The sequence below is a fragment of the Dendrobates tinctorius genome, unplaced genomic scaffold (assembly GCF_039654945.1).
Source record: "Dendrobates tinctorius isolate UK_male_01 unplaced genomic scaffold, ASM3965494v1 ptg000120l, whole genome shotgun sequence".
NCBI lineage: Eukaryota > Metazoa > Chordata > Amphibia > Anura > Dendrobatidae > Dendrobates > Dendrobates tinctorius.
In genome coordinates, this window is record NW_027361788.1 from 41,455,743 (window position 1) to 41,472,093 (window position 16,351).

General features: G+C 44.2%; 1 protein-coding gene across 1 annotated transcript in view; it reads right to left on the reverse strand.

Moving 5' to 3' along the window:
• Nucleotides 1–3,308: 3,308 nt before the first annotated feature.
• LOC141046672 (ficolin-1-B-like) overlaps nt 3,309–16,351 on the reverse strand; it is a 121,036-nt gene continuing 107,993 nt past the window's right edge. The window contains exons 12-14 of the mRNA XM_073541248.1: nt 13,522–13,651; nt 12,944–13,078; nt 3,309–3,640 (exon numbers count right to left, since the gene is read on the reverse strand). Of these exons, the coding sequence (XP_073397349.1) occupies nt 3,378–3,640; nt 12,944–13,078; nt 13,522–13,651 (528 nt within the window). The 3' untranslated portion in view covers nt 3,309–3,377. The remainder of the gene's footprint in view (nt 3,641–12,943; nt 13,079–13,521; nt 13,652–16,351) is intronic.

Below are 16,351 nucleotides of genomic sequence, written 5' to 3' on the forward strand. Positions count from 1 at the left end.
TCCAGAGGTTCAAAGAGGTGGGAGCAGGAGTAACCCTCCACCTGGATTGAGCACGCTCCAGCCTGCGCTCCGAGAAACGGAGATCAATGCGATTGGCAATGGCAGTCAGCTCCTCCAGACTTGCAGGAACCTCTCTGGTAGATAGAGCATCCTTAACATGCTCAGCTAAACTTCTCCAAAACACAGGGATGAGGGCTCTATCAGACCACTCCAGCTCGGAAGCCAGTGTCTGAAAATGAACGGCATACTGGCTGACCGAGAGGGATCCCTGAGTTAATGCAAGGAGCTGAGGAGAAGTATCGTGCGTGACCCGTGGTCCCAGGAAAACCTGCTTGATAGATGTTAAGAACTGAGCAGCGGTCCGAACCTCAGGGTCACCACGCTCCCATAGTGGCGTGGCCCACTCCAACGCCCTGCCCGACAGAAGGGAAATAATAAACCCCACCTTAGCCCGTTCCGTAGGGAATCGCGCAGCCAGTAACTCCAGCTGGATAGAGCACTGGCTCACAAAACCCCTACAGGAGGTGCAATCGCCAGAAAATTTATCGGGCAACGGGAGGCGGGAAACTGTCGGCGCAGGGGAGGACGTGGACATACGTGAAACCGCCTCTGCGATCGCCTGTACAGCAGCCTCCGAAGACTTCGCCATCTGAGATAACACTCTCAAGAGTAGCCAACCGGCCCTCTAGCTGGCGAATGCACTGAAGGAGTTGCTGCTGATCTGCCATTACTAGCCAGACACTGGCGCTAGTATAATGTTAGGAACGGCGGAACGCACTAAATAAAAATAAATAATAAAGTGCGTTCGTCGCTCGGGGTCCACCGTGCTGTAGATGTTACACCGCTGCTAGGTAATGACAGACAAGCAATATGGCGGTATAATGCACACGGGTTAGACTTCACCCGAAGTGTGCAAAGCGGGCTCTGTTCACACACAGAGGCGCCGTAACATAAACATATGAAAACGCTGAGCCTGTTAGTGTCACAGACCACAGGGAAATGCACACACAGTATCTGGTCACAGGAGCAGGACCCAAGGCAGAGGAGCTGCGTCCGTCTAGACCTACCGTGTGTGCGGCGTCGCTACTGTGAGCGTCAAGGAGGGCTGCAACTGCAGCGCGGCGTAGGGCACGGCCGCGAGTCGACAAAGCTAGGAGGCAGGTGCAATGTCGGACGCTAGAGTAGAGGTGCGGAGTGCACAGTGGCCTAAGGCTTGCCACTGACTGGCGCTGACTGCTGCACTAATTCCCTATCCACATGCTTTTTATAGCCGTGCGAGACCTTCCAGATCTCCGAGATGGACCAATGAGATCTGGAGCAGGACCTGGGCACATGACTCCCGATCTCTAATGGGAGATCGCCTCGTGAGCATGCCCAGTAGGAGCACAGAGGAACTTAGTCTCTGGAGCGGTCTGCTGCAAAGTAATCTTCTCTGCAGTAGATAGACAGCAGGAGACCGCAGAATGTGAAGCTCTGGATTCCTGCAGAGCAGGCGCAGAAACCAGACGCCTAACACAGAGGGGGTGTAAAGGAATAAGCTGCCCAAAAATGAGCGATCAAGTACTGATGAACTCTTGGTGGCAGAAGGGTGTTTGGGGAAGAAGTTAGGCTGAGTTCACACGTAGTGTTTTTTTCGCATTTCCGGCGCGGTTTTAACCGCGCGTCTTTGCCGCGAAAAATAAGCATCCCATGCATTCCTATGGGATTCCGCAATGCTGTGCTAATGCTGCGGTTTTTACTGCGGCGGAATCGCTTCGCGGTAAAAAACGCAGCATGCTCATTAATTTTGCGGAATCGCGGCGATCCCGCAACCATAGGAATGCATTGTTCCGCTTACTTCCCGCATGTGGCTGTGCCCACCATGCGAAAAGTAATAAAACAATTGCGGATGGTACCCACAGTCCGGAGGAGAGGAGACTGTCCTCGGGGCTTTGGGTACCATATCCCTGTAAAAAATAGAATTTAAAATAAAAAATATTGTTATTCTCACCTTCCGATGTCCCGCGCAGCCTTCCCGCCTCTCTCCACGCTCCCGTTCCCAGTAATCCTTTGCGAAAATGCCCGCGATGGGATCGCGAAGTCTCGCGGTCATTCGCGCGACGTCATCGCGTGATCCCGCGAGAACAGACGCCATCGCGGGCATTTTCGCAAAGGATTACTAGGAAGGCTGCGCGGGACGTCGGAAGGTAAGAATAACACCATTTTTAATTTTTTTTTACTTTTTATCTTTTACTACTGATGCTGCATAGGCGGCCTCAGTAGTAAAAAGTTGGTCACACTTGTCAAACACTGTGTTTGACGAGTGTGACCAACCTGTCAATCAGTTCTCCAAGCGATGCTGCAGATCGCTTGGAAAACGCTAGCATTTTGCAAGCTAATTACGCTTGCAAAATGCTAGCTTTTCCGAGGGAAAATAGCGGGAATTTAAAATGCGATTTTCCCCACGGAATGGAATTCCGGAATTCTCGCGGTAATTTCCGCGAGAGTTTCGGTACGTGTGAACTTAGCCTTAGGGAAAAGGCTGAAGGGGGGAAAAGTGGAGATAGAGGGATTGGGGTGGACTTGAAAAAAGTAGGGGACAGGAACAGGAAATGAAGACCTTCCTTCTTCAGTCAGCAGCAGCCGAAGTGGTGTCACAGTCTAAAATATTCAGTGGCACTGCAAGTCCCAGAAGATCTGGCAGCAGAATGGCACAGTGACCGCTTTCCTCACGTCTCCAAGCTAGAATGAGGCGGAGCAGAGTGGTCACTGAGCTTTCAGATCGCGTTTCTGCTCACTGATTGGTGCGATTGGAAGTCATCGTCCGATTGCTCCAATCAATGCTGTGGCTGGTGATGCTGCCATTTCTATGCTCCAGCCCATGATCAATGCTGTTATAGAATCAATCCTAGCTGGAACTCAGCGTTTCAGGCAATTTCAGGAACTCAATGTTGCCTCATTTTGGCTTTTGCCTTATTTTGCAAAGTAATTCTCTTTCTGTCTGATTCATGCCCTGTTTCCAGTATTGGATGAGTTGTACCAAATTTCAGTCTATCCGTATTAATCGTGGTGCTTTCCATCTCATGAAAATTTTGGTTGACAGTAAAATATAAACAAGCCAAAACTATGGAGGAGGGGGCAGCTGCCTTTCTTATCCCCATTATTAAGCTTTATCTACGGCCTCTGGTGAAGACTTTCCCCACATGCGGCTCTGACACGTTTTTCTGTTTGTGTGTTTTTGGTGCTCTATCCTTAAGGACAGCAGAGGGGCAGACTGGCAGTGTCAGTGTCTGTGTGGTAAACACAATATTAATAATGTATATCCTCTGTTGTAACATTTGTAACATTTTTATTGCAAATGTATCCAAAATTGTAAAATCTCTTCAGTTTCAGATCTATTAAGTCTCAGGACGAAATTTCATTTCTGTCATTTTTAGCGAGTAATAATCCCCTCGGAATGATTTCCAGCTCACACCATTGTAATCTTTCGAGTCAGTAGGACGACTTCCCCGCAGATACAAGCCATTTAAATTGGATTCACGGCAGCGATAGTACCAGTAGCCACCCTTATACTTTTCTGCACAGTGACTGTCAGTATCTTGATCATTGTCACGATCATACGTACTAAACTTGTCATACCTATGGTAATAAAATGAGTCACCTGCAAAGAGAAGAGAGCATTAAAATCTAAAATAATAGGCAGATAGGTCAGTCTATACTTAAGACGGGTTTAAATGGCATGATCGCAGCCGTTATTTGACTGTCGATTGGCTACATGCACATTTAATGGCCCGGTGACACAGAACGATTGTTAATAAGAGAAAAAGTAATGCAATAAAGAAGAGCAGCCATGCAAAGCCAAAAGTAGCTATGGAACCCACATGATGAAATGGTGATGCTAATTTGTACTGAGACCAGTTGGGTTAGACCAGGCTTACACATATTGACACGTTGGTGGTTGTGGACCCCCTGCACCACGAACCGGGCTTACCCTGGAGGGGCATAACTAAACATCTGCCTGATCTTCATTAGAGCCTCTGATGGTGAGGTTAGGCTCGAGGTGCAGGCAACTGCCAGGTATCACTCTAGGGCAGTCCTTGGTACTACAGCAGCTGACCCCAAGGGTCAAGCATGCAGGCACCTGGGGTACGCGAATTAAACCTTTAACCCATTCCCAACATGCTCCATACATATACAGCACTGCCTGTCATATGCTGCGCTGATGCTCTGCAGTGCAGAAGCGTTGCAGAGTATCAGATCAGCAATCTGTCGGTATAAGGATGATGTCCCATCCTGGGACAATGTAAAAAAGTTTAAAAAAATCATTAAAAAGTGTAAAAATATTAAAATAAAATCCACAAATAAAGAACAAAATAAAAAGAAAAATTATTATTCTAATAAATACATTAATTTTTGTAAAAAAAAAATATACAAAAAAGGTACACATGTTTGGTATCACTGCATCTGGAAAGACCAGCTCTTTAAAACTGTCACACTAGTTAACCCCTTCAGTGAACACCCTAAAAAAAGAGGCAAAAAACTATGCTTTATCATCATACCGCCGAACAAAAAGTGCAAAAAAAGTCTGAAAGACCAATTTGAATAAAATTGGTACAGCTGAAAACGTGATCTTATCCCACAAACAAAAAGCTGCCATAAAGCCCCGTCAGTGGAAAAATAAAAAAAAGTTATAGCTCTCAGAATAAAGTAATGCAAAAATAATTATTTTTTCTATAAATTATTTTTTGTTGTGTAAAAGTGCCCAAACATAAAAAATGCTATTACTGGGGTATTGCTGTAATCATAATGACCCAAAGAATACATTTCTCATGTTAACCTTATAAAAATTCAAAATTTGGAGCTAAAAAACATTTTTGTGGGAAAAATTAGATTTTTTTTATTTCCATGGCTCAATGTTATAAACTTCTGTGAAGCACCTGTGGGTTTCAAAGTGCTAAATACACATTTAGATAAGTTCCCTGAGGGGTCTAGTTTCCAAAATGGGGTCACTTGTGGGTGGATTCCACTGTTTAGATACATCGGGGCTCTCCAAACGCGACATGGCAACCGCTAATTATGCCAGCAAATTTTATATTCAAAAAGTCAAATGGCTCCTTCACTTCCAAGCCCTGCCGTGCACCCAAACAATGGTATTCCCCTACATTTTGGATATTGGCATGCTCAGTAGAAATTGTACAACTAATGGTCCCGTTTCTCCTGTTACCCGTGTGAAAGTAAAAAAAATTGTGTCTAAAGGAAAATTTTTGTGAAAAAAAGTTAAATGTTTATTTTTTCCTTCCACATTCCATTAATTTCTGTGAAGCACCTGAAGGGTTAATAAACTTCTTGAATGTGGTTTTGAGCATCTTGAGGGGTGCTGTTTTTAGAATGGTGTCACTTTTGGGTATTTTCTATCATATGGGCTCCTCAAAGTCACTTCAAACGTGAGATGGTCCCTAAAAAAATGGTTTTGTAAATTTTGTTGTAAAAATGAGAAATCGCTGGTCAACTTTTAACTCTTATAACTTCCTAACAAAAAAAAATATGTTTCAAAAATTGTGCTGATGTAAAGTAGACATGTGGAAAATGATACTTATTAACTATTTTGTGTGACACATCTCTCTGATTTAAGGGCATAAAAATTAAAAGTTTAAAAATGGCTAAATTTTCAACAATTTCGCCAAATTTTTTATTTTTTCACAAATAAACGTAAATCATATCAAATAACTTTTTACCACTATCATGAAGTACAATATGTCATGAAAAAAAAAAACAATCTCAGAATCAGTGGGATCCATTGAAGCATTCCAGAGTTATGACCTTATAAAGTGACAGTGGCCAGAATTAAAAAAAAATTGGCCTGGTCAGTATAGTGAAAACAGGCTTTGGAGTGAAGGAGTTAAGAATCTAATATAGTAAAGTATTAAATCTAACGTAGCTAGCAAGGCCGAAGAAAGACATTTGTCCATCCAGTTCAGCCTATATTCCCTCAGAATAAATCCCCAGATCTACGTCCTTCTAAAGAACCTAATAACTGTAAGATACAATATTGTTACGCTCCAGGAAGACATCCAGGCCTCTCTTGAACCCCTCGACTGAGTTCGCCATCACCATCTCCTCAGGCAAACAATTTCAGATTCTCACTGCCCTAACAGTAAAGAATCCTATGTTGACGGAAAAACCTTCTCTCCTCCAGATGCAGAGAATGCCCCCTTGTGGCCGTCACCTTGCTTGGTATAAACAGATCCTCGGAGAGATATTTGTATTGTCCCCTTATATACTTATTCATGGTTATTAGATCGTCCCTCAGTCGTCATTTTTCTAGACTAAATAATCCTAATTTTGCTCATCTCTCTGGTTATTGTAGTTCCCCCATCCCCTTTATTAATTTTGTTGCCCTCCTTTGTACTTGCTCTAGTTCCATTATATCCTTCCTGAGTACCGGTGCCAAAAACTGTACACAGTACTCCATGTGTGGTCTAACCAAGGACTTGTACAGAGGCAGTATAATGCTCTCATCATGTGTATCCAGACCTCTTTTAATGCACCTCATGATCCTGTTTGCCTTGGCAGCCACATTAAGTTTATCATTAACTAGGATCCCCAAGTCCCTCTCCATGTCTGATTTACCCAGTGGTTTCCCGTTCAGTGTGTAATGGTGATATTAATTCCTTCTTCCCATGTGTATAACCTTACATTTATCAATGTTAAACCGCATCTGCCACCTTTCATCCCAAGTTTCCAACGTATCCAGATCCATCTGTAACAGAATACTATCTTCTCTTGTATTGACTGCTTTACATCATTTTGTATCTTCTGCAAATATCGATATTTTACTGTGTAAACCTTCTACCAGATCGTTAATAAATATGTTGAAGAGAATAGGTCCCAACACCGACCCCTGCGGTACCCCACTGGTCACAGCGACCCAGTTAGAGAATATACCATTTATTACCACCCTCTGCTTTCTATCACTAAGCCAGATACTTTCCCATTTACACACAATTTCCCCCAGACCCAGCATTCTCATTTTGTGTACCAACCTCTTGTGTGGCACGGTATCAAACGCTTTGGAAAAATTAAGATATACCACGTCCAATGACTCAACTTGGTCCAGTCTATAGCTTACCTCTTAATAAAAACTGAATACATGTAGATTAGTTTGACAGGAGCGATTCCTCATAATCTCATGCTGATATGGAGTTAAACAGTTATTTCTCGTTGAGATAATCCAGAATAACTTCCCTCAGAAACCCTTCAAATATTTTACCAACAATAGAGGTTAGACTTACTGGCCTATAATTTTCAGGTTCACTTTTAGAGCCATTTTTGAATATTGGTACCACATTTGCTATGCGCCAGTCCTGTGGAACAGACCCCGTCGCTATAGAGTCCCTAAATATAAGAAATAATGGCTTGTCTATTACATTACTTAGTTATCTTAGTACTCGTGGGTGTATGCCATCTGGTCCCGGAGATTTATCTATTTTAATCTTATTTAGCCTGTTTCGCACCTCTTCTTGGGTTAGATTGGTGACCCTTAATATAGGGTTTTCTTTGTCACTCGGCATTTCATCTAGCATTTCATTTTCCACCATGAATACCATGGCAAAGAAGGTGTTTAATATACCGTATTTACTCGTGTATAAGCCGAGATTTTCAGCACATTTTTTGAGCTGAAAACGCCCCCCTAGGGCTTATACACGAGTCATTGTCCAGAAAGCCAGTGGGGGAGGGGGAGGGGAGCGGCAGCAGGAGTCGGCGGCTGTGACATCATCACCCTTCATCACGCCGTCGCTGAAGGTCCCTGCATCTCCGTTGTCCCGGTGCGGCAGCTCTTCCTGTGCTCAGTGGTCATGTGGTACCGCTCATTAAGGTAATGAATATGCACGCATCTCCACTCCCATAGGCGTGGACCTACAGGCACCAGGACAACGGAGATGCAGGGACATACAGCGATGGCGCAAGGAGGGTGAGGAGGACAGGGGAGGACGGGGGGAGCCAAGCCATGCATACAAGGATGGTATGGGGGAGCCCAGCTATGCATACAATGATGGGACGGGGGGAGCTGAGCCATGCATACAAGATGGGATGGAGGGGAGCTATGCATATGAGGGGACCGGGGGAGCCATGCATGCAACCGGTGGAACCACACAGAGTAGGACAGGACGTGGGGGGAGCCACACAGAGCAGGACAGGATGGGGCAGCCACACAGAGCAGGACAGGACGGGGGAGCCACACAGAGCAGGACAGGCTGGGGGAGCCACACAGAGCAAGACAGGACGAGGGTAGCCACACAGCAGGACAGGGATGAGGGGACAATGCATACCCGGCTTAAACTCGAGTCAATAAGCTTACTCAGTTTTCCAAGGAAAAATTAGGTGCCTCGGCTTATACTCGGGTCGGCTTATACTCAAGTGTATACGGTATTAGCTTTTTCCTCGTTATCTACAACCATTCTTTCCTCACAATTTTTTAAGGGGCCTACACTTTCACTTTTGATTCTTTTACTGTTGATATAGTTGAAGAACAGTTTGGGATTAGTTTTACTCTCCGTAATGTGCTTCTCTGTTTCCTTTTTGGCAGCTTTAATTAGTTTTTTAGATAAAGTATTTTTCTCCCTATAGTTTTTTAGAGCTTCAACGGTGCCATCCTGCTTTAGTAGTTTAAATGCTTTCTTTTTACTGTTAATTGCCCCTCTTACTTTTTTGTTTAGCCACATTGGGTTTTTCCTATTTCTTATCCTTTTATTCCCACAAGGTATAAACCGCTTACTGTGCCCATTAAGGATGTTCTTAATCTTTTCCCATTTATTATCTGTATTCTTATTTCTGAGGACATTGTCCCAGTCAACCAAATTAAGGGCATCTCTAAGCTGGTCAAACTTTGCCTTCCTAAAGTTCAGTGTTTTTGTGACTCCCTGACAAGTTCCCCTAGTGAAGGACAAGTAAAACTGTACAATATTGTGGTCGCTATTTCCTAGATGCCCGACGACCTGCAGATTTGTTATTCTGTCAGGTGTATTACATAGTATTACGTCTAAAACTCCTGCTCCTCTGGTTGGTTTCTGCACCAATTGTGAAAGACAATAACCAAGAAAAATTAGCAGAAACCTGTTGCCATTATGGGTTTCGCAGGTCCAGGGCCGGACTGGGACTAAAATTCAGCCCTGGCATTTGAAGTTACACAGGCCCACTAGTCACATGATGACTATACAATATCTTTGTACACTTGTAGGTTACAAGAAGTGAGAGGAGATTAACATGACTATATAACATGTAGTCACCGCTGTGCCCAGTATTTCAGCTCAGTCCTATTTATTGCTTTTAGGTACAGTACTCCTCCCAAAGCTCTGTCCCCTTTTGTACGCACGGTGACAGTATTCCTGGCAGAACTGCTATCCATTGGGCAACCAGACCCCCAGGTCACAGCCGCCCCTATCATACCTCCCAACTTTTGAAGATGGGAAAGAGGGCAAATTTTAGGCCACGCCCCAGCCACATCCATTTCGCAACTAGTCACACCCATGTCCACGCCCAACCGCACCCATTTAGCACTGCTGATCACAGTGACTGGTACTGAGGGCACAGTGGCTGGCATTATGAGCACACTGACTGGCACTAAGGAAGAGAGAAAACAGAGAGAGAGAAAAAAGAAAACAGAGAGAAAGAAAGGAGAGCAAGAGAGAAAGAAAGAACAGAGAGAGAAAGAAGAAAGAACAGAGAGAGAAAGAAAGAGGGGAAAGAAAGAAAGAACAGAGAGAGACAGAGAAAGAACAGAGAGAGAAAGAAGAAAGAACAGAGAGAGAAAGAAAGAGGGGAAAGAAAGAAAGAACAGACAGAGACAGAGAAAGAACAGAGAGAGAAGGAAAGAAGTAAAGAAAAGAAAGAAAGAACAGAGAGAAAGAAAGAGAGGAAAGAAAAAGAAAAAGAGGGGAAAGAAAGAACAGAGAGAGAGAGAAAGAAAAAAGAAAGATTAGAGAGAGAAAGAACAGAGAGAGAGAAAGAAAATGAGGGAAAGACAGAACAGAGAATGAGAAAGAAAGAACAGAGAAAGAAAGAAAAAGAGAGAAAGAAATAAAGAAAGATTCTATAAAGATACTGTAGCAGCCCGGCTCCCATTTTAGTGCCCACCTGAGCCTCCCGATGTAGAACATATCATGATCCGCTCACATGACCGGCATCCCCGATTCCAAGACGATCCTGCTGTCTGCGCTGCCAGAGGAGGACATGGTGATGGAACTGAAGCATTCCTAGTTCCGTTACAATCTCTTCATGAAATTATCTAATTTCCTGTCAGCTTCCAGCGTATCACTTCCGGTGGAACGTCATGTGTGAGTTTTAAAATGCTCCTCGGGGCTCCGCCGTGTACTCCTGTGTCCGTGGGAAAAGCCCGCTTTGTATGCTTCATACACACTTGGCTCTGCTCCGTTCATCCCGTACACATATGGCTCCACTCTGTACACACACGGCTCCGCACCGTATACCCCATACACACACGGCTCCGCTCCGTACACCAAGTACACACGGCTCCGGTCCGTACACCTCGTACACACGCGGCTCCTCTCCGTACACCCCGTACACACACAGCTCCGCTCCGTACACCTCGTACACACGCGGCTCCTCTCCGTACACCTCGTACACACGCGGCTCCTTTCCGTACACCTTGTACACGTGGCTCCGTTCTGTACACCTCATACACACACGGCTCCTCTCCGTACACCTCGTACACATCCAGCTCCGCTCCATACACCTCGTACACATGCAGCTCCGCTCCGTACACCTCGTACACACACAGCTCTGCTACATCTACCCTGTAAACCCCTCCTGACCCCACACATACTTACCTCATCCAGCACCATGACAACCAGCACAGCAGAGTCCGGCAGACAGGGCTGTGTGCACAGGACCTGTGATGAGGTCACAGGAGGGGCGGAGTCAGGGGTCACATGATCAGGGGTCTGGACAAAGGCTCCTGATCATGTGACCCCTGACTCCTCCCCTCCTGTGACCTCATCACAGGTCCTGTGTACAGAGAAGAGAGCAGGCAAGCAACGCTGTGAGTGGCTGCGGGGGGGTCTCAAGCTAGGGCGAGGATGGGGTGCGTGGCGGCTTATCTCCCTGCAGTGCGCGCAGAGGGCCGGCGGCAGGAACAACAGCCAGGCCAGTGGTCGCATCAGCTGGCAAGCGGCCAGATGAGCGGGCGCTGCCGCCCGCGGCCCACATGACAGCGGCCCAGCGGGAAAGTGCCCGGTTGGGCATATTACCAATCCGGGCCTGCGCAGGTCTCTGTTTCCCAGTTAATATCCGGGTAGTTAAAGTCCCCTATAACAAGAACCTCATTATGGGTTGCAGCTTCATCTATCTGCCTTAGTAGTAGACTTTCCATGAATTCTGGTATATTTAGGGGTTGGTAACAGACCCCAATGAGAATTTTGTTACTATTTTTCCCTCCATGTATTTCGACCCATATGGACTCGACATCCTCATTCCCTTCGCTAATATCCTTCCTTAAAGTGGACATTAGACAAGACTTTACATAAAGACAAACCCCTCCTCCTCTCCAAATTTTACAATCCTTTCTAAACAGACTGTAACCCTGTAAGTTAACTGCCCAATCATATCTTTCCTCTAACCATGTCTCGGTTATTCCCACTATGTCATAGTTACCTGTAGATATTTCTGCTTCTAGTTCTCCCATCTTGTTTGCCAGGCTTCTGGCATTTGTGAGCATGCAGTTTAGAGGATTTTGTTTTGTTCCAATCTCCTCCCTGTGGATTGTTTTAGAAATTTTCTTACCTCCCTTCTGAGTATGTTGTCTTGGGTCTTCTTTGCCGCACCTCATAACAAGCGGGGCACACGCACTCCCTAAGTGCATTGCCCGGAGACCTGCGCTGAGGAGAGGTGGGGGAAGTAGCTGCTGTTGTGGTCATACAGATAGATACGGGCAGACTAAACCGATGACCTTGTAAAGTGAGGCACCCCTGAACATGACACGCTAACAGATCAATAAATGTCTGTCGCGATTCCTCCGCTCAGAGTGTCTGGGACTCAGTTGACCTGTCTGAGACAGGGAAGTGCAGATATTTCCACAGGTGCTTCCTGTTCTTAGTAATTTCCCTGCTATTTAGGTGAGCTGTCTGGCCCAGATCACTGCCAGTCAAAAGCTTATACTTTCTGGTGTGTGGTCTCCTGATCCCTGTGCTGTAAGTTCTGATCTTCTGCTGCTAACCTTTGCTGACTACCCATTTGTTATTGCCCCTTTGCTTATCCGCTATTTCTCTGGTATTCTGACCCTGGAATATGACCTGACTTACGACTTTTGTTTAGTATTGACCCCGGAATGTCTGACTTTGCTGACTCTCAGCCTGTCTGTGGGTTGTGACTAATGTCACAATGTCATTTTCTTCACTGCAACTAAGGAGAGCTGTAGTCTTTCCTATACACATTGTGAGTTGTAGCTCCATTAATTAATTTTTCAAACAAGGCAGAAGGGGAAGGGAGAAGACTCAACTTGCCCAGCATGGTGCAGCACTGAGACTGTAAACGTCCTCGCACGGAGTCGCCCAAGACAAGGCGCAGCAAAGCATGTAAAGAAAAACAGATCCTCCATGGAAGCAGCAGGTAATTGAAGAAAAACTCTTCATTTATTGCTGCAGTTAAAAAAGTAGCGGCTTCTCCAGTGGTATAAGACCAACACGTTTTGGCTAGCATGCTTTATTTATGGTACCTATAAATCCTAAGTTTTACTTCAATCGCCTGCTGCTTCACTGGAGGATTTGTTCTTCTTTCCATTAATTAATTTTTGGGATTTTTTTTTTTCAGTTTTAGGTCAAGCTGCATTTTGGACACAGACGCAAAAAATATATGCACTAGGACACATTTTTTATTGGTGGATGGTTGATCAATACTGTGCATTAGATACCCCAAAGATTGCAAGTAACCAAGCATCTGTTTTTCTTACCTGCGGTACCTTCAATGAATTTACCAAGGTTCAACTTGTAGAAGTCTTTTTCACCACTAAGACTAAATTCTGTGTATATGGCATAGGTTCGATTATTGTCAAAATCCTCTAAATCCACACGGAGCTGAAAGTTACCTATAGGACAAAATATCAGACAGTGTTGGAAGCACTACATGGTCAGCATTTAAAAAGATTTTCCACTAAATATATTTTTCCATGATTAATATAACAGTAATCCCCTCAACTTCACGATCATACAATGTCATTCTGAAGACCTGGCCAATCTGATCTTACGTTGTGCTGCTGGATACAGTATATCCTTTGAAATGCAATAGTTGTCAGTCATTATTTTCCTAGCAACTAGATTGTCATTCATATCGTTGCCACTCACCTTTAATCTAGATTGGCCAGAGGAAAAAAAACCCTTCCTGACAAACATATTCCTACTAATCTCGACACAAAAGGAAATTAGAGACCACTATGCTCATCATCAGGGACATTTATTAAACCTACGACTGCTGTAATCCTGCGAAGCAATAACGGCAGCATTGATACCATCACCAAGACTTGATCTCTACCTCCAGATGTAAGACGGTGAATATTCTCGTTGCCCAACCAGAACTCCATGAGTTGACTACCAAATCCTCTTTTGTAAGTTTCCCAGTTTTGGTAAAAGTCTATTGAACCATCAACTCGTCTCTGAAACACCTGGAAGGAAAGGTGGACTTATTCATTGTTTAGTTCTTGCACTGCAATTTCCAATTTTTTTTGCTATTCAGATAGGAAGCAAGAGCAGGACAGTGATGAAAGGATCAAGGCTTGTTAGCCAACTGTAGAGCATGCTCAATAGTTGCAGTCAAAATTATTCCTTCCCCATTGCAAATTCAGTTTTTTAGCACAATTTACAAACTTTCCATTGATGGCAATGTAAATAGTTCAATACAACTAATATAACAAGTGGTTTCTCCAAATTTAGCACAAAATGAAGTTTTTACTGACTACTGCATTCTCAGAATTATTCACGTGTCATAATCAACTGTCACGGTTCCACCCCTCACTGTGTCTGGGATGCAGTTACTGACTGCTTAGCCTTCCAATCTGATACAGGAGGGTGTTGAAGCGGTCAGATTGTTGATTGACAGCTCAACTAACCAATCTGAGACTGGGAGACGTAGGCTGTCTCCAAGTGTTCATTATTACAGGTGATTGCCATGCTTCTTAACTGAGCTGTTTGATGATGACATCAGATGTGATAGTAGATGAGAATTTATTAAGAACTAAAGGACGAAAGAAGGAGATATAAAAACATTGGGAATCTTCAAAGTGCACTCACTAATTTGAAATGGACCAATGGATCCATCTTCTTTTAGTGAGTCTTTAATTGGATGTTTGCCACCAGGATAGAATTTGGGAAAGCATCAACAATGTTTATCAGCACTTTTCGTTTTTTTAGCTGTGTCATGAATGTCATAGCCAACATGGATGTAGTGTTTTGGCCTTCCGTTTGGAAAAGATGTCTGTGAAGTCAGGGGAAAACAGAAATGAAGGGGCCTCATAGCAGGAATTCTAATTGCCCCCGCCCATAAACTGGTTTGAAGTGTAAGTTCCCTTGGGTGACAATAGAAATCAGATTATCAAGAGAAATGCAAGTTTCTATTGGCTAGTTCATCCATGATTCAGCTGGAAAAACCAGGATTAGAAGACTGCAATTACATCCCCCTACACAAAGTATGATGGCCCCCACAGTATATCTCCCCACACACAGAATAACAGCTTTAAGTACACATTAATGAAACAAAAAAAATTCTCACTTTGACCCTTTCTTCTGCTACTCAAGTCTCTGCAGCGTGTAGTCTAAAGCTCACAGCTTGGGGGTTGTAGTTATGTCATCGCACCCACCATGCTGGACTCAGTTCAGATCCACAGAGTAAATAGTGGAAGAGGGGGCTGATGGCTCAGTGTTCTATGTTGAGTTCATCTATCTACATCCAGGATTGAGATATGGAGATACTGTTAAAAGTGTGACGCCTGGCCACATTAGCCTTGCCACTTCATTTTGTAAAGTCCTGATAGGGAACTGAAAAGTTGGAGGAAATAGATGTAGAATAAAGTTTCAGATAAGGTGATTGAGATAAAGCTTTGAGGCAGTTTTGAAAATAGGAGGATCTCCACCTGGTTATCTGGTCAGACGATCAATCAATAAGCAGTGCATGTAGTCTTTGCATAGAAAATGCAAGAGCACTGGTGCATTACCAAGTGGCAAAACAAAAAATAAATGTCCTCAACTTGTGAGTCACCTTCTTAATCCAAAACTGAATACAGCCAACAGCAATTGCAGAACCATTTGTAGAGATAAGTTTGAGAAGCATCCACAGACAAACTTCTCAGCCTTCTGACTCATGAGAGATGAAGACTTGTCCTGTAAGCCTGATGAAGGCTTGTCCTGGAACACAAGAAAGTAGGAGCAACAAGCTTGTCTTTGGTGGAGGATGATGTTCCTCCTCTTTCGCTTAAAGGAATGATCCATTTTTAACACAGTACAAAGTCCTTCTTTTGGGCTATGGGGTCTTTCAGTTGATAATATTTTTTCTAACGTATTTACATGGGTTCCTGTGTGACCTCTCTGGGAGGAGATTTTAAAAATAGTTTGAATGGTAAGTCCACTTTGGTGACAAGAGAATTCAGATCATCAAAAGAAGAATGCAAGTCTCTATCGGTTAGTTCATCCATGATTCAGCTGACAAACCAGTTTTGAAGATTGCCAGAAGAGTATTGTTATCCTAGGTTGATCAATCGGAGCTGCACTAGGCATATGGCAAGTAAACCTGGAAGTGCAGGACAGTACATGGATCAGCGGAGCTGGAAATGCTAGATGCAGCAGAATCAAGTGTATGGGTAGCACCTTGGATCAGTAGAAACATGTAGGCAAGCAAATGCCTTGATGCAACATTGTTGAGTGTGCAGACAGCACCTTGAGATGAGTAGGATGGCAGTTACTTTGATGCAGCAGAGTTCAGTTTGCGGATGGTAGCCATGATTAGCAGAGTACCTGGTTGTAGTAAAGATGGATATGAATACAGCACTCAGCCACAGAAGAGTTGAGAAAACAATCAGGCGACTTGTTGTAGGAGAGCTGAATGTGCAAATAGCACTCATAATGATGAGCGGAAAAGACAATCAAACACCTGAAAGCACATGGAATCAGCCTATACTAGCTACCTGAATACTCAGAAGGGCACGACTACCTGAGCTGGTCGTGAAAGGCCTTGGATGATGACATCAGACATGTTAACAGATAGGGAGTCTGATGTAGAGGTAGGTATCAAGCAAAGCCCGGCATTGTACCTGGGACAAGTGAGTAATATAAACACTAATGGTTTTCATGCCTGAACACCAAGATGTAGACCT